At 33.6% G+C, this 22,534-nt stretch overlaps 1 protein-coding gene across 2 annotated transcripts; it reads right to left on the bottom strand.

Moving 5' to 3' along the window:
* Window positions 1-321: 321 nt before the first annotated feature.
* On the bottom strand, window positions 322-16,972 carry LOC107018155 (serine--tRNA ligase, chloroplastic/mitochondrial). 2 transcript variants are annotated; one of them, XM_015218558.2, is made up of 10 exons: window positions 16,676-16,972; window positions 16,451-16,599; window positions 5,433-5,526; window positions 5,206-5,354; window positions 5,029-5,121; window positions 4,424-4,603; window positions 3,004-3,170; window positions 1,268-1,402; window positions 1,041-1,134; window positions 322-828 (listed from the first exon to the last, which is right to left on the bottom strand). In XM_015218558.2, exons 1-10 carry the CDS (start codon window positions 16,866-16,868, stop codon window positions 550-552), a joined length of 1,533 nt encoding a protein of 510 aa, XP_015074044.1. In that variant the 5' UTR covers window positions 16,869-16,972; the 3' UTR covers window positions 322-549. The 2 variants fall into 2 exon arrangements, with proteins under 2 accessions (XP_015074044.1, XP_015074045.1); XM_015218559.2 differs by having other exon boundaries at window positions 338-828; window positions 5,433-5,533; window positions 16,676-16,939.
* Between the last annotated feature and the right edge of the window lie 5,562 nt (window positions 16,973-22,534).

Raw genomic sequence — 22,534 nt, 5'->3', positions numbered from 1 at the left:
GGTCGAAGACAAGTATTGAATACAGCATGATTCACAACCTGGCTAATCTTCTAGAATGTATTTTTTCCAGAAGTGCTTTTAGGAAAAAGCTACATTTTTAACTTATGAAAAACAACTTTCTATACTCCGATAAACACTTACTTTCTTTCAACAGTTTGGCCAAACACCTCAATTTTTAAAAACAAGTATTTTTAACCTCCAAAAGCTTGACAAAACATGCTATCAATCTTTACTGAAATAATAGACGCGCATGGGTTCAAATCTTTTTGTTAACAAGTCTAGTATCCAAGTAGAAAATAATATATAAACAAACAACTCATGTCAGAATGCCATAACCTCAAAACAAACAGCCAATCTGCAATTTCCAATGACGATAAATATTCAACTTTTTTTTTAAATTGAATAAATATTCAACTTCTATATAAACTTAAACTCATCTTAAACGTCTGTCCAATCTACTGCCGAATTGAACATGAAAACTACTGAAAAAGATGATGGGAAAAAGTATGATGAAAGATACAGAATCTAATATTAAATGTGCTTCCTGTTTCAGTTCTGTATATGTTTTGGTTTAATAATCTGAAGCCCGCCCATGAATGGTCTCAGTGGCTCTGGTATAATAACTGAGCCATCTTCTTGCTGGAAATTCTCAAGCAAGGAAACTATCATTCGAGGAACTGCACATGCTGTAGCATTTAGTGTGTGAACGAACTGTGTCGGAGCTGCATTTTTGCCCTTTTTAAGACTTGCTGATGATGATGATTCGGGGCGATATCTTATTCCCAGCCGCCGGCTTTGATAATCTGTACAATTTGATGCACTTGATATCTGTTGAACAAAGAACATAGCAGATTAGAATATTGTTAAAAGAAAATAAAGAATCAAGTTAAGGTAGCGCCGTGATTCAGTTGTTCTAGCTTTGTTCAAACGCTCATCCAAACGATCCAATAGTTGCAGAAATTATGGACAGTGCAGCTCCACGTTAAATATGTGACAATTGTACATCTGGAAAAAAAAATAGACTTGGTGTCATTGCCTACCTCACCATAACGGCCCAATCCTGGCATCCAGGCTTCCACATCAAATTTACGATATGCTGGTGCACCTAGATCCTCAGATGCCATGTCCAGTGTCCTGCACACAGTATGCTTTGCTTATAAGAAATGGAGAAAGAAAAACAACTGTATGTTTGGTGGACAAAACTGATCAACCAATTCACCAAACATGCATAAATTGATCCTCGTATATATGGAATTAAGATTCGCACTTGAAATGAAATCCAAGCGATGAGAAGAGCTCTTCTTCTATTTCAATGAGTTCTTTATGGTATGAATCGCTTTCATCTGGTCGGCATAGTATGAACATTTCCACCTTGCTGAACTGGTGAACTCGATAAAGTCCCCTGCAGCCAATCACTGTAATTAATTTCTTGATGCAGAAAAAAAAAATGTATGACTGTGTAGTACTCACATATATAATTTTCAGCAGATTTTCCATTTCTGATGGACACTCGGCAATGAAACTAGGAACTTAAAGCACAAATGATCACAGAACAACCAGGTATTGAGTTAATACCTCAGATGGTCACTCAACTTTGCACTATTCTCTCAGAAAGTCACTCAACTTTCAATTTTCCCTCAAAAGTCACTCAACTATGCACTCTTCTCTCAGAAAGTCACTCAACTTTCAATTTTCCCTCAAAAGTCACTCAACTATGCACTCTTCTCTCAGAAAGTCACTCAACTTTCAATTTTCCCTCAAAAGTCACTCAACTATCCACTCTTTCCTCAGAAAGTCACTCAACTATCCACTCTTTCCTCAGAAAGTCACTCAATCTATTAAATTATTTTTAATTAAAATTTATTGATATTAATTATTTATATAACAAACCAAAAATTTTAAAAAATAAATTAAATCATTTAGTGATCCACCCACCTAATCCGACCCATTAAAAAATATGATATGACCCATTTTATTTTATCTTTAATCCTAAATTTAATTTAGGATTAAAGATAAAATAAAATGGGTCATATCATATTTTTTAATGGGTCGGATTAGGTGGGTGGATCACTAAATGATTTAATTTATTTTTTAAAATTTTTGGTTTGTTATATAAATAATTAATATCAATAAATTTTAATTAAAAATAATTTAATAGATTGAGTGACTTTCTGAGGAAAGAGTGGATAGTTGAGTGACTTTTGAGGGAAAATTGAAAGTTGAGTGACTTTCTGAGAGAAGAGTGCATAGTTGAGTGACTTTTGAGGGAAAATTGAAAGTTGAGTGACTTTCTGAGAGAATAGTGCAAAGTTGAGTGACCATCTGAGGTATTAACTCCCAGGTATTAAAGTAAATAATACATTTAGTGGGCTAATGGAATTTATATATGAATTAATAAATTAATAAAACCTGAAATATTCAACATTTAGCAACTTCTATACTTATTGTTGGATGTCATTTTTACCCCATGTACTACAATGTTTCCTCCGAAAAAACCTCTTGAATGAAACTAAGTTAATGTGTGCATTTCTCGCGCATACACATTTCAGCTTAAGAAAAAACAAAGCAAATTGAATACGAAAAAGGAACAAATGAGGAAAAAGACTAATTAATACGAAAAGTGGAGGGAAAATGCAATGTGGCTGCTGTTTTTTGCCTAATTTTAGTTCTCACATGTCACAAAGAGAGTACAGTGACTCCTCCATGCCACTTGGCATTCCAGGGGGGGGTTTAAATTGGAAACATAGTAGTTTGGGGTAATACAATACCCCGTAGTTTAAGTATGAAAGTTGCAAAACGTGGATATGTATTATCTTTTTATAGCATATGTCATCATAGGGTAATACAATACCCCGTAGTTTAAGTATGAAAGTTGCAAAACGTGGATATGTATTATCTTTTTATAGCATATGTCATCATATATTATGTGAAGAAAGAAAATATTTTTTTAAAAGGAAGACAGAAAAGAAAAGAATGACAGGAAGATAAGAAATCACAAGTAACCTAGTTGCAGCTCCTGCAGCACCAGCCTCCGTCCGGAAGCAATGCGAGAACGCCACATATTTCAATGGTAATGAAGACTCAGACAGAATGGAGTCCATATGTATTCCGCCTACTGGAATCTCAGCAGTGCCAATCAGGCACTGATCACTATTTTCAATGGAGTACACCTACCAGTCATTTAGTAAAATATCACTCATCAGCTAAATCAATTTAACCAGTTCATTTCAGTGAATGATATGCTTCAGGTTCTCCTCCCCCCGCCCCAAAAAAAAGTGAAAAAATCACAAAGCCTACCTAGAACAAATGACAAATATAACGAAGAACAAAAAGAAAAGTAAAATATACATAGTTATACATTTAACTAAAGACTAAAATGTTGCATTTCAGAATATGAATGTGATTCATGTAAAGAGCTTGCTCCATTATCAATTAATAAATCTGCATATGAAGTTAAAACCCAAACTATGGAGGATAGTAAGTCTCTAGCTTCAAATAACAATGTCAAGGTCACTAAACTCTTCTTTCAGTAAAATCAGGGTTACCTTGGTAGCTCAAGCAGGGGCGGCTCAACGTAATTGAGGGCCTAAAGCGAAATTTCAATTCGCGGCCTAAAATATAAATATACTTCATATACGTATTTATTTAAAAAAATTACACTATTAAGATGAAAATTATTAGTACTTAATATTCTTTTTTCAGTTACTAGTTTTAGGTGAGATTTTATCAACTCAACATTGAAAAACATCTTTAAGTGAGACAATTATTGTATGTATTGTTAACATAATGATACAAGTAATAAGTTGATAAATATTAAATAAAGATAAGAGTTAGAACCATAGAATTTGACTCAAAAAGTTGGTGACTTGGTATAACCTCATTTTAATTTGCTTAGAGTAATGCTTGAAACTAAAATTTAATAAGAAATAAAAAAGAATTTGTAATACACTTTATAACACTTATCCCTGTTAATTCTCATTTTTAACAAAGTACTCCACAAAAGATATTAAAGTGGATAAAATAATTTATATTTAAAAAAATTATACTTTTTATTATAAATAATTAATTTTTCTATAAAAACTTTAACACAATTTATTCTTGACAAAAATTTGGGGGCCTAAGGCAAAGGCCTTATTTTTTTATGCGTAGAGCCGCCCATGAGCTCAAGACTTGGTTCGAGTAAAAACTTCGCCTCACCATCAAAAATCAGTTCAAAAAAGAGAGAAGATATTATGCTCTTCAAAAAAGATACAAGATAACCATTAATTGGCTCTTGTGGTTATCTCTCAATCTGATTTCAAGCAAAGTGATAACACCTATCTACAGACACAATGGCAATGTTCACAAACAGAAGATGAAAAGGACACATCACAGATTGTGGAAAAAATCATCCAAATGGCATCAACATTAGTGAAAGATAAACCTGAGTGTTCGTTCCACGGGGTTGAAATCCACATTTTTCCACCACAGATGACCTTACAATCTCAGGAGTTGTCAGAGGTGTAAAACCTCTTTTCATGGCCTCGGAAACTGCCCAGTTTACAAGACCCATCTCTAAAATAACTGCTTCATTCTTCAAGTAATAGAATTTTGACCCACTGACCTGAAAAGCAAATTTAACTTAACCATAAGCAAGCTAAATCACGATTTCCCGTAACCAACTCATCTTCTGAAAGTAAGCAGTGGTAGCAGGTCAATTTGCCTATATGGTATACAAACTTAATCATGTCCAGTGATCTTTAGACGCAAGCACTCTGCTAAAAAAATGTAGTGGCAGACCAACGTTCAACCAGCAAACACAATTTACTACCAGCTTGGCATAACTGTATGAAAGCCAATGGCGGCTACAACATTAGGTTTGATAACTCAATAGCAGAAAGAGTTTGGGAAGAACATGGTCCAGTATGCAAAGGTTAACTTGGTGAGGAAGTAACTGGTTTTCAAAACAAATTGATTGTATTGATTATATAGACAGCCACTAAGTTAGTTCTAGGTTACAAAACAAATACCTTGGGTGAGAAAGAATACCTCAGCTGCAGCATCAAAATCAAACAGATCTAGCTCTTTTCCCAGCTGGACATGGTCCTTAATAGCAAAGCTAAACTCAGCAGGCTTACCAACCTGAAATACAAGGAATGTAAATGAGGCTTGAGAAAGACCAAAACAATGTGGTCTGCACACCTGTGTATATCAAATCAGAAGTACCATTTTCCTGACTGTTGAAGAATCTTCCCCTCCTAATGGAACATCTGGATGTGTCATATTAGGTATGGATTGTGCTTCTTGCTGCAGTTCATCTGTAAGTTTTAGCAGGTCTTCTTCCAAAGTAACAAGTTCTTCCTTCAGATTCTTTCCTGATGAAAAATACAATTCACACAATGAATAATTTAGCCACCAAAAACTTCAAGGTGTTCATAAAATAAGAAATGAACCTTCTTCAATGAGCTTCTGGCGTTCTGAGGATTCTAGTTTTCCTTTCATCTTGTTTGCAACTGCATTTCTCTCTGCTCGTAACTTTTCAACCTCCTGTTATCTGTGAGTAACAATTAGCTAATATTGAGAACAACCAGTTCTACAAAAAATAATTCAAGCATGCGAATGTGTTACTTCTATGAACAAATTGAAGCTCTAAGAATGCAACACAAAGCCCTAAAGACTTTGAAATAATCAAGACAGTGGTAATGAGCAGAAATCCTGTTTTTGTCATGTATCATTATCCTGTAACGCGAAGGAGAGGGAAAGATGACAGGAGGAAGGAATCTTTACAGAGTCCAGGATCATATCTGGAATATAAATGCAATTTACAAGAAGTAACGCTATAACACCTTTCCTAGACATGTAGCTTTACAGACACATCTATTGGACTTCATTGCTTAAGATATATCCAATCAATCCTCTCCTCACTCCACTTTTCTAACATTCACTAACGGCTAATAGAAGCGCGTCCTAACAAGGTCAACCTTTGATGGAGCCTCCGGGACTCCATCTTCTGGCGCGTCCGCAAGGAGGGAATCACCCTCTTCGAGGGGTAAATGCTATGACAGAAGGAATCTCAGAGAAACAACCATATGCTAGTACAATTACTGCTCCAGCAACAAACCCTACTCATCCTTCGACTACAATTCTACAGGGAAGGGAAAAGGTCCAAGCTCGACACTCCGCCAATAATGGAATGCCGGCTGTGATCTTCAAAGCTTCTGAGTATTATGGAGTAATGGCTGATGAGTGTCGATACACAATTGTGTGTAGGAACCCGACCCGAATTGACAAATCAGGTCCCAATTTTAAGAAAAAATTCAGATTAAGGGTTCTGCAAAAATTGGTGTTTTCGACAACTACAATGTTTTCATTGACCTGACAAATGAAGAGGACTTCAAATCAGTTTGGTTTAAGCGCATAACTGAGATCGATGAGGCACAGATGTGGTTACAAAAATGGTCTACTGACTTCAAACCAGAAAAAGATCTACCAATAGCTCCAGCATGGATTCTTCTACCAGGTTTACCCTTTCACTTACATACTTGGCATTATATAAACGATTATTGTACTCTGTTGGAACTCCTCCTACTCTGGATGCTGCCACTAATGGGCGTACTAGGTTGAGTATGGCTAAATTAGGGTAGAGGTAGATTTACTTAGAACACTTCCGGAAAGTGTTTGGGTTGGACTTGAATGCGATGATGCTCCTCTTAACGGTTATGTGCAAAAATCGGAATATGAGGGTGTTCCCAAATATTGCAAACACTGCCAAAAAATCCGACACTATGTCAAAGAGTGTCAAATCTTGGAAAGAGAAAATATCAAGGAAGTTGAAAAACAAAAGGAAAGGAATAATGGTAACAAGAAAAAGGACGAGACTGATCATGGTGATAAAGATAAGGGTGAAAATATTATTCAGAAAGTTCTGTACAAAATAAGGTTAATCAGGAAACAAGAATAACAAAAATGATAAATAAGAGGCTACCACTATTGTTGACAATGAAAAACATGAGAGCAATATGAAGAGAACAAGGTCAGCTGAAGAAAATCAAGGAGAACAACAGAGAATCGAGGAAACTCAAGAAAACAATAGAAAGAACAAAAGCAATCACAAAACTCAGAAAATGCCTCAAGAAGAGAACGTTGTCCTCTTTAAAGCATTAGCACCTCCTACAAAGATGAGAAAATACAAAAAGACTAAAATTGCTATAGATGGTCAGATGAACAAGAACATAAAGGGAAGTACTGGTGAAGAAGAGCAAAAGGAACAGGAGAACAGTTCAAAACACGTACAAGAACAAACAATTGATAGCCAGACAAAGGAAACTATTGTTAATGACACTGATTGAACAACTTTTGAACAGAGAAAGGAACTCTCCTCAAGATAATGGGCATATTGATGAACAAGAAGTTGAGAAAAGAGAAATTCAATCTCCAAGTCTCCCATCTGAAATTAAGAATGTTGGGCCTATCAACTTGTGTGTGGATATGAAGTGTGATACCATAGACAATGAAGCTGCAAAGAAACAGAACAGGGAAGAGAACTCCATGGAATCCAAAGCAATCGACAATACGAACAAGGATAGAAGTCGTGAAATCGTACAATTATTCAGAAATGAACCAAGAGGCAGGAAGAAATACAGGAACTTTGGAGACTCCACACTCTATCAGAAGACTCTTTTGAATATAGAACAGACATATGTGACAAGCTTCAAGACACTGCTCAAAGACAAAGAAAGTTTTTTTCTACTGACAGAAGAGGCAGAGCCAAAGAAAGAGAAAAGGGAAAACACACAAAGAAGAGATCTATACCTTGTAAAAGCGGAAAAGTCAAAGACAAAGTGTCCCTCCACCTTCGTTAATCCATGATTAGTGCAATCTTCTGGAATATTAGAGGGGTGAGGAAAAAAATCATGTCACAGACTCAAAATTCTAGTCAACATTAATAAAGTGGCCATTGCTCACACAGGATAACTCGTGCCTCATAATCTCTCCAAAAGGAAATTCCAGCTTGCTAACCGATGCTATTTCTGCCACAAGCACACAGAAAGTGTCAACCACTTGCTGCTGCACTACTCAGCTACCTCAGACCTCTGGAATATGTTTTGTTGCTTTTCTGGTCTTTCCTGGGTCATGCCTTTCCCTGTTAGGGATGCTCTTGAAAGTTGGAGTTCACGGGAAGTTGACAAAGCCATCAAGAGTATGTCGATGATGATCCCTGGTGCTATCTTTTGGTGTTCATGGACTGAGGAACAAAATATGTTTTGATGGAATTTTAACTTCTAGAAATCTTTTGCAAGGCAGATGTCTAGTTAGCCTTTTTAGTTGGTCCAAGTTGACCCCTGGAAATAATTTAGAACTCTTCTTGGATTTTTTTATCTCTATAGCTTAGAAAGAGGCTACAAATCCTTTTTTTGTGAGCTTAACTGTTCTATCCTTGTAAAGCTTGCATCTTCTTGATGCCTTGAAATGAATCTACTTCATTAAAAAAAAAAAAAAGTGGCCTTTGTTGCTATATATGAGCCATTTAGTAATATGAACAAGATCAATAGTTATAAGAGTTGTGTAGGATTCCAGCATTGTATGTCCAATGCTAATGGACAAATATGGTGCTTTTGGAATGACTGACCATACTGAAGGTATTACAGATAATAATTGACTCTGAAGCTTAAAGACTCTCCCATTGACAATGGCACTTTTGTGACGGTCGTTTATGCAAAATGTACACTAGTAGAAAGGGAAGATCTTTGGTTCAGCCTGATGGATACTAGTACATATGTCGATGGTCCTTGGTGTATGGGTGGAGACTTTAATGTAATTATGAATCCTGATGAGAAATTAGGAGACATACCACATAGAATGAGCAAGAGTATGGAGTTCATCAATTGTATAGAAGCATGTGGTCTCAAAATAGACTTGGTGCAACTACCGGAGGCCTAGTAAGAGAATACGGATGAGACTAGATAGAGTTCTAATCAATGATGATTGGAACCTTAAGTTCCAACACAATAGTGTAAGGCACCTATCGAGGTCTGGCTCTGACCATAGACCTTTACTAGTCAAGTGCCACAATGATCAGCAGAACAACATCAACATCAGATACTTTAAAGTCCTCAACTTTTGGGTGGATCGGCCTAATGTTATGACAACTGTGTAAAATCCTGGAATGAGGAGGTCAGGGGAAATTCTAAATGGACTCTAGCAATTAAGCTAAACCGGCTTGGTAAAACACTTAGTCGTTGGTCAAAACAGTGATATGAAAGGCGAGTGCCTCATCGCCTTTGGCGAGGCCTCATCGCCTTTCATCACTGAGGCGATGCGAGATCAGAAAGGCGACGTAATGGCGACAGCAAAGGCGCCGCCTTTTTATTTAAATTTTTTAAAAATGTTTGACTTACCAATATTAGTCAAAATTAGGGCTTTTTTTGTACTTTTGAATTCTGTTGATGCTCCCTCGCGACTCTCTACTGCTGCGAGTTGTTGGCTTGCTGCTGCCTGCTGCTGTCTGCTGAAGACCTGAGGTATATCGTATACCTCTTTTTTCTGTTCTTTTTCTTCATAAAAGACTATGTCTGTTGATGGCCTTTCAGTTCTGTATTTTTCCTTCCAGTCATCAGACTCATCAGTGATGAGTGATGACTGCTTTGTTTTTCTCCTATTCAGTATTCACTGCTTACTGCCTCAGCCTTACTGCGTATTGACTATTGACTGCCTATAATTTTTAAAAAAAAAATCTTTCCAGTTTCCTAATTATTTATTCCTAAATAGTGAATTGATTGAATTCAATAACCAATGGCGGAGCTAGCAAAAAGAGGGACATTGGATGGAATTATGGCACTCAAGGAGCGACGAAAGATTTGATTAATTGTAACTTTTGTGGGAGTACTTTTAATGGTGGAATAACTCGACACAAACAACATTTAGTGGGTGGTTTCAAGAATGTTAAACAATGTACCGCTTGTCCGTTGGAGATTAGAGAAGAAGTAAGGGCTTATATGCAAAACAAGATCGCTAATAATCCCAAATTTCAAGTGAGGTAGCCGGAAGAATATATTGATATTGATGATCTTGATCAAATAGATGATTATGAGGAAACGATGCCTCCCTCCAAAACTCAAAAGATATCTTCTAGTGGAGGTGCATCATCCACCGCACGGAATGTGACGAAAGGCCCTTTGAATCTCTATTTTTCACAGAAATCAACACAAAAAGGAGGAGGAATTGATGAAACAAAGAAAATACTAAGAGAGCGTGCGGTAAGTGCTTTTGCAATTTGGATGTATGATGCGGGGCTCCCTTTTGATTGCGTCAATCACAAATCATTTGATAAATTTATTGAGGCGGTAGGAAAACATGGCCCCGGAATGAAGCCTCCTACATTCCATGAAGTTAGAGCCACTCACCTAAAAAAAAGAGGTGGAGAAAGTAGAAAAAATTGTTGATGAGCATAAAGTGCAATGAACAAAGTTTGGATGTTCCATTATGATGGACAAATGGACGGCACGAAATGGTAAAATGATCATCAATATTTTGGTTAATTCTCCAATCGGTAGTGTGTTTCTTGGTTCTATTGATGCTAGCAATGAATTTACCGATTCCACCAAAATGTACATGTTATTTGAAAACACTATTGAAAGATATGTTTCCGCCGCGGATGCGGAAGGCCATCCTAACAATAAGGTCTTCCCTGTCTCGGGAAAGGGTCCTCCCCTCTTCTTCCAGGGTTTGAATTTGGTTAAGGAGTTGTTGGATGCGTTGTTCCACCAGCTCCGGAAAAACAGCAGGCACATGCTCTAAAAAAGCATGAAGCGTTTGCTGACGTTCGCGCCTTTCATTTTCAACATTTAGAATTCTTTGATTAATTTGAGAAAGTCTTTCAGTGGTAGCTGGATCCATATCTCCCTTTGCTTGACTACCTACTCCGCCTTTTTATTAGATTTCATCGTACTGCTAGTCGTTGTTATTCTCCGCTAACGAGTTTAACTAAGATAAAACAGAATCAAAGGGCTTGGAGCTCTGGACGGTAACGAAACTAAAGCTTCACACGGGTCTTACTTCTTTTTTCCAACTTGAAAGGGGAATAAAGCATGATTGCGAACTGCAGATAAACTCGTTAGCGGGGAATAACAACGACTAGCAGTACAATGAAATCTGATAAAAAGGCGGAGTAGGTAGTCAAGCAAAGGGAGATATGGATCCAGCTACCACTGAAAGACTTTCTCAAATTAATCAAAGAATTCTAAATGTTGAAAATGAAAGGCGCGAACGTCAGCAAACGCTTCATGCTTTTTTAGAGCATGTGCCTGCTGTTTTTCCGGAGCTGGTGGAACAACACATTCAACAGCTCCTTGACCAAATTCAAACCCTGGAAGAAGAGGGGAGAATCCTTTCCCGAGACAGGGAAGACCTTATTGTTAGGATGGCCTTCCGCATCCACGGCGGAAACATGTCTTTCAATAGTGTTTTCAAATAACATGTACATTTTGGTGGAATCGGTAGATTCATTGCTAGCATCAATAGAACCAAGAAATACACTACCGATTGGAGAATTAACCAAAATATTGATGATCATTTTACCATTTCGTGCCGTCCATTTGTCCATCATAATGGAACATCCAAACTTTGTTCATTGCACTTTATGCTCATCAACAATTTTTTCTACTTTCTCCACCTCTTTTTTTTAGGTGAGTGGCTCTAACTTCATGGAATGTAGGAGGCTTCATTCCAGGGCCATGTTTTCCTACCGCCTCAATAAATTTATCAAATAATTTGTGATTGACGCAATCAAAAGGGAGCCCCGCATCATACATCCAAATTGCAAAAGCACTTACCGCACACTCTCTTAGTATTTTCTTTGTTTCATCAATTCCTCCTCCATTTTGTGTTGATTTCTGTGAAAAATAGAGATTCAAAGGGCCTTTCGTCACATTCCGTGCGGTGGATGATGCACCTCCACTAGAAGATATCTTTTGAGTTTTGGAGGGAGGCATCGTTTCCTCATAATCATCTATTTGATCAAGATCATCAATATCAATATATTCTTCCGGCTACCTCACTTGAAATTTGGGATTATTAGCGATCTTGTTTTGCATATAAGCCCTTACTTCTTCTCTAATCTCCAACGGACAAGCGGTACATTGTTTAACATTCTTGTAACCACCCACTAAATGTTGTTTGTGTCGAGTTATTCCACCATTAAAAGTACTCCCACAAAAGTTACAATTAACCGAATCTTTCGTCGCTCCTTGAGTGCCATAATTCCATCCAATGTCCCTCTTTTTGCTAACTCCGCCATTGGTTATTGAATTCAATCAATTCACTATTTAGGAATAAATAATTAGGAAACTGGAAAGATTTTTTTTTTAAAAATTATAGGCAGTCAATAGTCAATACGCAGTAAGGCTGAGGCAGTAAGCACTGAAAGCAGTGAATCCTGAATAGGAGAAAAACAAAGCAGTCATCACTCATCACTGATGAGTCTGATGACTGGAAGGAAAAATACAGAACTGAAAGGCCATCAGCAGACATAGTTTTTTATGAAGAAAAAGAACAGAAAAAAGAGGTATACGATATACCTCAGGTCTTCAGCAGACAGCAGCAGGCAGCAGCAAGCCAACAACTCGCAGTAGAGAGTCGCGAGGGAGAAGAGAGCGAGGGAGAAGAGAGTCGCGAGGGAGAATAGAGTCGCAAGGGGAGAAGAAAGTCGCGAGGGAGAAGAGAGCGAGGGGAGTCGCGACGGAGCAGCAACAGATTTCAAAAGTATAAAAAAAGCCCTAATTTTGACTAATATTGTTAAGTCAAACATTTTTAAAAAATTTAAATAAAAAGGTGGCGCCTTTGCTGTCGCCATTACGTCGCCATACGTCGCCTTTCTGATCTCGCCTCGCCTCAGTGATGAAAGGCGATGAGGCGCTCGCCTTTCATATCACTGGATAGAGCGAAAGAAGTTATTGCACATGGTTTTCATGGAGTTAAGAAGCAATATGAGAAAGTGTTTCAAATTATTGATGCAAGGTGGTCAGAACAACTCTATCGGCCTTTGCATGCTGCAAGCCATGTTTTGAACCCAAGATTATATTATAAAGCTCAAGAAGAGGGAACTATAGCACAGACTTTGTGGACCGAGTATTATGCATGTGTTGAGAAGTTGGTCCATGATACAACAATACAAGATTCACTAGTCGCTGAGCTTCCTAGGTACAAAATGGCAGATGGACTATTTGGTTGTGGTTCGGCTAAAAGTGCTAGAGACACAAGGTCACCGGGTAAGTGGGGTTGATCTTACATTCTTACTTAAATTATTTGACTTATTTATAGTCACTAACCTTTAAATTTATTTTATTATAGTTGAATGGTGGTCACTATTTGGTAGTGAAAAACCAAACTTGCAAAAGTTTGCCATGAAAATATTAATCCTAACTTGTAGCTCATCCGGATGTGAGCGAAATTGGAGTGTGTTTGAACACGTAAGTAAAAAATTTATATCCTAATTTCCATATTATATTATTATCAATATCTATTAGCTAATATCAATAACTTATGCACAGATTCATTCCAAAAAGAGGAATAGGCTAACACTATCGCGTCTTAATGATCTAGTGTACATCAAGTACAATAGAACATTGAAACGTCGTTATGATGCTCGTGATCTTATTGATCCAATTCGCTTGGATAACATTGATAATTCAAATGAATGGTTAGTTGGATGCCCCGAAGATCAAGATGATGAACTAGTATATGAGGATGATGATCTTACTTGGGGTAGTGTTGCTACGGCAATTGGAGCGGATGAGAATATCTATTATCTTAGGGGACTTTCTTCAAGATCAAGAGCACTTGACAAGGGCAAAGGAGTAGAAAGTACATCTACAAGTTCATCTTCAAGTAGGAATCAAACACTAATTGATGAAGAATACGTGGAGGAAGAAGATGAAGAGCAATATAATGATGTAGAGGATTTTGATCTTCAAGAGTTGGATAATTTTGAAGAAGAATAGACTTTTAATGTTTTAGTTTATTGTATTTTGAATTATATGGTCTTTAAAGTTTTAGACTTTTTAGTATCTACTATTGGTTTTTGAATTGAATATTTGCTAATATGTGTTATTACTATTAAGATTTTGGATAAAATATGCAATTAAATATTTTTAATTTTTGGTATTAATTGGCGCCTTTATTCAAAAAGGCAAGCGCCTTGCCGCTCCCCTCGCCGCATGGCGAGGCAGGCCTTTGTCGCCTCTCGCCGTCCAAAACACCGGGTCAAAACACAATATTGGTGATGTTAATACTCAAGTTAAAGAGTGGGAGACAAAGATGGAGCTCCTGAAAGAGATTGATATCAATTACAACACTGAACAAGGTAGGAAAGATTTAAATGAAGGCTATGATGAGTACTTAAGATGGATGAATATGCAAGATATTATGATGAGACAGAAAACTCAGCTACACTGGTTTAAGGATGGCGATAAAAATACCAAGTACTTCCACAGTGTGCTTAGAAATAGAAGGAGGAGATTACATATCCATAGAATCAAAAATCTCAGAGGAATATGGGTGCAGGGAGATGACACTATTGGCAAAGCTGCTTGAACGGTTCAACCTAAATCATAAAGAAGGTAATAACAGGTTGATTAGTTGCATTCCTGAAATGATCACCAATGAAGACAACATCATACTGACCAAAGTACCTGAAGAAACTGAGATCAAAGTTGTGGTCTTTAGTATGAATAGTGACAGCTCTTCTTGCCCTGATGTCTTCAATCGTAAATTCTTTCAAACTTGTCGGGATATCATTAAAACTGATATAATTGCTTTTGTGCATGATTTTTTTAAGCTCAGGAGTCTGACTAAATTATTTACTCATACTTTTCTTGCTTGACATTCCTAAAGTGGACTCCCCTAGTAGTTTTGCTGATCTTAGACCTATTAGCTTGAGCAATTACACCAATAAAATTGTTTCCAAAATTCTGTCCAACGGGCTTAACGCCTTAACCCCCTCTTGACTGATCTTGTTCCTGAAAACCAAAGCGGTCTTTGTTTCGGGAAGACTAATCATTGACAATGTTATGCTCATAGAGGAAATCATCCATGGAATCTCAAAAATTAACAAAGGTGGCAATTTTTTGTAAAGTTAGATATAGCTAAAACTTATGATAGGATGTTGTGGTCATTTTTAAAAAAAGATTCTTAACAAGTTTGGCTTTAATAATGATTGGATTGATCTAATCTGGAGAAGCATTTATGATGTGTGGTACTTTGTGATTATAAATGGTAGTAGACATGGTTTTTTTAAGTCAACCCGTGGTCTCAAACAAGGTGATCCCATTTCTCCTTCATTGTTTATTATCGCTGCCGAGGTACTTTCTAGATCTCTCAATAACCTTTTGCAAAATGATAATTTTATTCCTTTCTCCATGCACAAGAATGGACCTCAAATTACTCACCTTGCATGTGCGGATGATATTGTGATTTTTAGAGTGTTAAAGTGAATCTATTGAGCTCATTATGAAACAAATTAGGATTATGAAAGATTGTCGCTCAACTGGTTAACAAGGATATGAGTCTTTTCCTCACTGCTCTTAAAACATGTGCTTATAGAATTAATAGATTAAGATCTTGCACTGGTTTTCTAGATAAATGCTTCTCGTTTACTTATCTTGGATGTCCTATTTATATTGGTGCAAAAAAACTTAGTTACTTTGAGAGTATGGTGGCTAAAGTCATCAAAAGGTTAAATGGTTGGCACGGTAATATGCTCTTGAGTGGAAGGAGACAAGTATTGATCAAAATTATTATACAATCTCTTCCATTTATATTCTATTTGTCATTAATTCTCTAAATGGAGTATGAACAATGAAAGCACCAATGTCACAACTCACGTTACCACACCACAAGGATATATATTTTAATCACTGAGAACACAAAATACAATTGAGAAATGGAAACAACAAGCAAGTAACAGCTAACGATCCTTAAAACGAAACTGAGAATGTTAATCAAAGGGGAAGAAGATCAGAAATTACAGAGATAGATAGAAGGGGATGAGAAGCTTAGACACTTAGAATGGAGATGAGAGGAAACATACTCTTTTCTTAACAATTTCCATAAACCTATTTTCCCTTGAATGTGCTATTTATTAACCTGGATACCAAACATAACCGCTTAATATGGTATTGACCTGCTTTGCTATAACTGGTCTCGGCCCATTCATAACAGAATCAAAAGAGAAATGATCATACTCCTAGTGAAGGTTTTCAAACAGATAATATGGGTATATGTCCCTAAAATGTTAAGTGTTCGCGAAGTGCATTAGCTAATGCTCAGAATCCTTTGGCTAAAAGTTCGACTTAAATTACATTTTCAATTTAACAAATTGAACTAACTAAATTATGAATTTTGAAGATAGATACAAAATATGGAAAGGCTGAGACTTTATCTTCAAAAGAGTGAACAAGTGAGATAGAAAATTGACCTTCTGAACATTGAGCAACTTCTCGTAGAGCTGAAGAACAAGCTCCAGATTGGCATTGGAGTTCCTATTCTTAATATTAACCGCAACTGACTCCTTATTATCTCTTATCCACTTGAAATCAATTGCAGCTTTCCATTGAGGCTTCACTACTATATTCACCGCCGCAAAATTTAGTATATTAATAAAACAAAACTAAACTAAAAAAAAACGTCAATATAAAATTACCTTGATACTCGTCTGTGGAGGTGGCGTCAGTTTGGACGACGGCGGCGGCAGAAAGGGATCTAACGGCAAGAGGGAACAGAGACCTTGGATAGTAAGGCGTTAGACGAGAGGTTAGGGTTCTGGAGAAGTAAGGAATTGTAGCAAGTTTGAGGGAATGGAGGGTAGTTCCGGTGAAGCAGCAGTGCAGTACCATAGCTCCGGCTGTCTGCTTCGTTGGTCGTCGATGTGCTCTAGTAAGGGGAAAGGTGTGACTGGTTTTTTTTCGCTAATTTATCATCCTTTTTTTCTCTTCTTTTTTAAAAATGATATTCTACTTATCCTATTATTTTTGAAGAAAAAAAATCATAATTACTAATTTATTATTTTACTTGTTGTAATACATGTTTTATTTGGCATATCAAAATTAACAATAGAGAACCTTTTTAGAAATTGTAATATTTTATATATATATATATATATATATATATATATATATTGAAAAAAGTTTTAACAAAATCTATCTTAATTATATAAATTAAGTAATTTAAATAACAAGAGATATGGAGAAGAAGGTTCCTGGAAAAGAAAAAAAAAGGAAAAATGTGTTTGTGTCGAGCAGCATTTTATGTTGAAATACTCGTGTATTATAAAATTAGTTAAAGTATTTTATAAGTGGAAAAAACTCTAATAAAAATGATTTTGTGTCTCATATATTTTTATTTTTAAATTTTGTGTCTTATACATTCCTAATAAAAATCTGGCTTTGGGTCTTAGAAATCAATATACATAGCTGTTATTCATCAAAATCACAATATGTATTATATTTTTAGTTTAATAACAAATACATTAATAAAGAAAAAGATAATGAATAAAAAAAGCAAACAAGAGTATCAATCTACATAGCTATTGTTTATCAGAATCGTAATATGTATAATATTTTTAATTTAAAGATAAATATAAGCATGCTTTTTATTTCAAGTTTGGATTATGTTTATATCTGTCATATGTCATCACTCATTTTTTTTTTTTATGTAAATTTTTTCGATGTCTTTTGAGTTTGTTCGTGACATTTTTTATTAGTATTAAAAATGATTTTTTCTCCTTTTTAGAGAGATCTGGGAATAGCCCAATGGAAGGAAAATAGATGAAATTGAGATTCCAGAATTGGAATATGAACTTGGAATTATGATATAAAGATTAGAATTGTTCTATGAGAAACTTGAAAAGGAAACTCATCAATTGGCAAAGGGAAACTTTGAAATTCTAAAATTTGAAGTTAAATTTTTAGATTTGAGGATAAGTGATAAATAGGTGTTCTTTTAGAAGATTGGATTTATCATAAATTCATATTTAAAATTTGAGGAAATTTAATGTAAATTTTAGTTAAATATGATATTCTTTTTTTAAAAAAAATATATAAGATTAAGATGAACAATTGAAGTTATCCAACGTAACTCTATCAAAAATCAACTTGTACTCATGAGTTTGAAACATACCTGTGTTCTTGTATCTTTAAAACCAAAACTAACAGCAATAATATTGCGAATTTTCTCTTTACCACTTATTGTTGCTTTATATAATCGGGAATATATTAATGAATGCATAATGCATTGATACAAGATACAATCGATTAGATGTGGTGAATATAGTTACAGGAATTTCATATTTTTATTTACGCGTTCAACTATTGATATATGTATCTTTATATTTTATCTTAATTGGATCATGTGTTGATATTAACAGTTAATAGTAATATATTTATTGAAATAAAGTTTTTAAAAAAGTGTACTGTCAAAAGTGTACATGAAATATGTCTCTAAAGTCAATAATGATGTAGTCAACAAAATATACTTAGAACGAAATGATGTATATATCCTATGGTGTATATGAGTGGTATATACATGTATCACAACGATACACACCCAATGCATACACTAAAAATCACATTCATTAATTAAATTACAAATTTAATGTATTTAATAAAATTAAATGTTTTACAATTAGGTTTGAGCAGTGAATAATATCTAATGGAATTGAACAATCAATAAAATTGAATATTAAAATTAATTAAATAAATACAAGAAATTTGAGCGACGGACACCCGATACAATTTTAAGCCATTAGTTATACATCATAATTGAGAAGAGTATGACTACCAATGATAATTATGCTCCAAATTATAGTTGTTTGCGTTCTGTTTTTTACTATCATAAAAAAAGCAAGGGGAAAAAAAACAATACTGTGGAATGGCTTGAATATGAAATCATTAGTAATTAAGGTTAAATATATGTTTGTCTCTTTCGAGTTTGTTCAAATACGATAGATTTATTGAAACGACAAATAATTTTTAACACATGCCTTTTTATTAAATAAAAATATATATATTTATCGTTAAACTGTCTGAACTGATCCAGATACTCTCGTAAAATTTGTTAAATTGTGTCGGCTTCATTTTTCTCAATCATTTTTGTAACAATTATTTGGTTTTTTACTATCATATATTATTATAAGTGGGAAGCTCCTAACCTCAAAGTTGAATTACCATTTACCCTTCACTTAAATATTTTTTTCTATTTTTTAAAATGAAAAAGCATTTTTAATAAATAATTAGATAATAACTTTAAAGTAATAAAGATATAATGAAAGATAAATAGTCATTCAAACAAATGAAGTTCAAACATTTCAAAACATCTCTTATTTAATTTTAAGTTAAAGAATTTGAAAAGTTCCATCGATAAAATTAATTACATGATTTTTCTAACAAAATACATTATTTTGATGTCTTCTCATGACAACAGCATGTGAATTGATTTATCTCACAAAAATTTTCTTCAAATTTTTCATGTTTCTTTTGATCAATAAATTTTAGACATATATGTATATAGATAGAACTAATATTACATGTTTTGTTTCATTATTTTCATCGAAAATTTATGTTTTTAACGCAACAGGTGATAAATAATTCTAGAGAGTTTTTCATTTGGACAAAAAGTATGCTCAACATTCATGAGGTAAAACAAACCTACTTGTGTGAGAAAGAATATGTATGTTGTTTTGTTAATTTATTGACGGTAAATTCTTGGAGAATATAATATCTGAATTAGAATTTAATCATTTCAGTGCATTCGATGCATTATTCAAGAAGGTTAAAGGCGTCATGGACATTTATTTGTTGTTTGGTAAGTATTATTTTTCATTTCAATGTTGCATATTTTTACTTAGTTCATTGTTTGTTACATTCAATTTTTCGGTTGAAGGAAGGTAAATTGACTACTTTTTCTTGAATAATGGCAATGAAAAAGAAAATAAAATTTTTTATTTCCATGTCTGATGTATAAATCTTCTTTTAAAGATTATGTTTGTTATAACAAGTTGATTATCATGTAGTGAACACTCTAGGTTATTGGATAAGACAATTGAATAATTCATGTAATTAGTTTTTTCTCATAATTAAATCTACAAAAATTAGCATGCATTATATTTAATGTGTTTTTTTAGAATTTATAAATGATTTACTACTTGTATGAAAATAAAATCATGGTGTGATTTCGTATTTGTAAATAACCCTAATAACGAAAGAAGAGGAAGCGTTGAAGAAGAAAAACGGTATTACTAAATATTTTTATAATCTGCAACTTTATGTTTTTATTGATTAAATTTAGAACTTATTATTTCATTTATTCTATCTAGAAAAAATGTATTTGGATAAAAAATCTCATAGATTCTTTATACTCATTTTAAGGAGTATATACTCCTTTTAATTTTTAAACATAAAACAATATTATTAATAATCTTTATACTTTTTTTAAAAAAATGTGTATTGACTGATATAGGCAAACGAGCGGAGGACGAGTCCAGAAATTATTATTATTTTTCTTATAAGTGAGAAGATCTTAACTTTAAAATAGGATTATGATTCTACCTTTTTACTAATTTAAATGAAAGAAATAATTAATAAAATATTACTTAATAATACTTATATGATATTAATCCATTATGTTTCTAGGTAGGATTAATTAAAAAAATGTTTAATTTATTTTTTATTCTAAAATAGAGTTCGGTAGATGAAGTGTTTCGTAACAACAAAACACAGTAAATTATATTCAAAATATCCTTTAATATTAAAGAACAAAAATGTCCTTTGAATTACCATACATCTTAATATGGCACATATTTAGATTTTAGTAAGAAACTTTACATATTTCCAACTTTAAACAATCTAATTCTCATAGACGTTATGTATATCATAAATTTTTAAATGAATTTTACAATTCCAAACTTGTAACTATAAATACCAAAAAGTTATCTTCAAAATCACTTTATATTAATGCATACACTTAGTTATTTCGATGTATAATTGTTAATGAATGATTATTGATGAATGTAATTACACTGACACATTGTTCAACACAATTACTTTTTGTTGATGCATACACTTTGTTGTTCTAATGTATAATTACTGATGAATAATTGTTGATGAATGTAATTGTTCATCACATATGCAATAAAAAAGAGATAGATCTGTTTATACTTTTGGTAGTTATTGAGGAAGTTCCTCTATTCTTATAAACTAGAACTATTTCTCTCTTTAATTTTTGTTATTTAAAAGTTTTAGAATTAATTAGCTATTTTATTGTTTTTAGTCTACTCTATTTCATTTTATTTCGAATTCATTAACTAATTTGGTGTTACACTCTTTCTCTTTTGCTTACTTAATTTTATAAATAACTATTTATACATATTGTAACTGTATTTAAATAATTTAGGAATATTTATACTAAGTAGCGTGCAATATAAATATATTTTCTATTATGAAATTCAATTTTTTAAGTATGCATATATTTTGTAGTAATTACAAGGGACAAACGTGCAACGCGCGTTTTCAAAATCTAGTCATAAAAAAAAGTAAGGGAAAAAATAATAATATTGTGGAATGGCTTGAATATGAAATCATTAGTAATTGAGGTTAAATATATGTTTGTCCCTTTTGAGTTTGTTCAAATACGATGTATTTATTGTAAGCGACAAATAATTTTTAAGACGTACCTTTTTATTAAATGAGAATATATATATTTATCGTTAAACTGTCTGAACTGATCCAAATACGCTCGTAAAATTTGTTAAATTGTGTCGGCTTCATTTTTCTCAATCATTTTTGTAACAATTATTTGTTTTTTTACTATCATAAAAAAAAAGTAAGGGAAAAAAAACAATATTGTGGAATGGCTTGAATATGAAATCATTAGTAATTGAGGTTAAATATATGTTTGTCCCTTTTGAGTTTGTTCAAATACAATGTATTTATTGTAAACGACTAATAATTTTTAACACGTACCTTTTTATTAAATAAATATATATATATTTATCGTTAAACTGTCTGAACTGATCCAAATACACTCGTAAAATTTGTTAAATTGTGTCGGCTTCATTTTTCTCAATCATTTTTGTAACAATTATTTGTTCTCATTTTCAAAACACTAGTTGAAAGTTATTGTTGTTACTATGTCACCACTATACCATTATGACACTATTCACGAAAGACCCATTAGAATTCCTCATATATATATATATATATATATATAATTTTTTTTATATTCTCATTATCTCTATCATAGGTAATATTGTTATTCGTAATCAATATAATGCCCTTTTAATTATGAAAATATTGATGCAAACAATTTATAAAATAAATAATATTTTAAAGATTTGTTTCAACATTATGAGATTGTTATGAAGTTTTGATATTGATGATTTGAGAAGGGTTGAAAATGAAGTTGTGTGGAAGTGAAAATTCAAACTCTATTTAAGATGATTTAAGTCTTATGAATTATTTAATTTGAGCTTAAAAGAGTTTGCATCATAAGACTTAAATCATCTTAA

Source organism: Solanum pennellii, chromosome 4 (genome assembly GCF_001406875.1).
Source record: "Solanum pennellii chromosome 4, SPENNV200".
NCBI classification, from domain to species: domain Eukaryota; kingdom Viridiplantae; phylum Streptophyta; class Magnoliopsida; order Solanales; family Solanaceae; genus Solanum; species Solanum pennellii.
This window is presented reverse-complemented; position numbering and strand designations above follow the sequence as displayed.

What these genes read in the sequence shown, in the direction of transcription:
- LOC107018155 (XM_015218558.2), bottom strand. Translation starts at nt 16,868, where the DNA reads ATGGTACTGCACTGCTGCTTCACCGGAACTACCCTCCATTCCCTCAAA. An exon ending in TCGCTTGGATTTCATTTCAA is followed by an intron (nt 1,135 to 1,267) that starts GTGCGAATCTTA and finishes TACTGTGTGCAG; the next exon opens with GACACTGGACATGGCATCTG. An exon ending in GATTGGGCCGTTATGGTGAG is followed by an intron (nt 829 to 1,040) that starts GTAGGCAATGAC and finishes TTTGTTCAACAG; the next exon opens with ATATCAAGTGCATCAAATTG.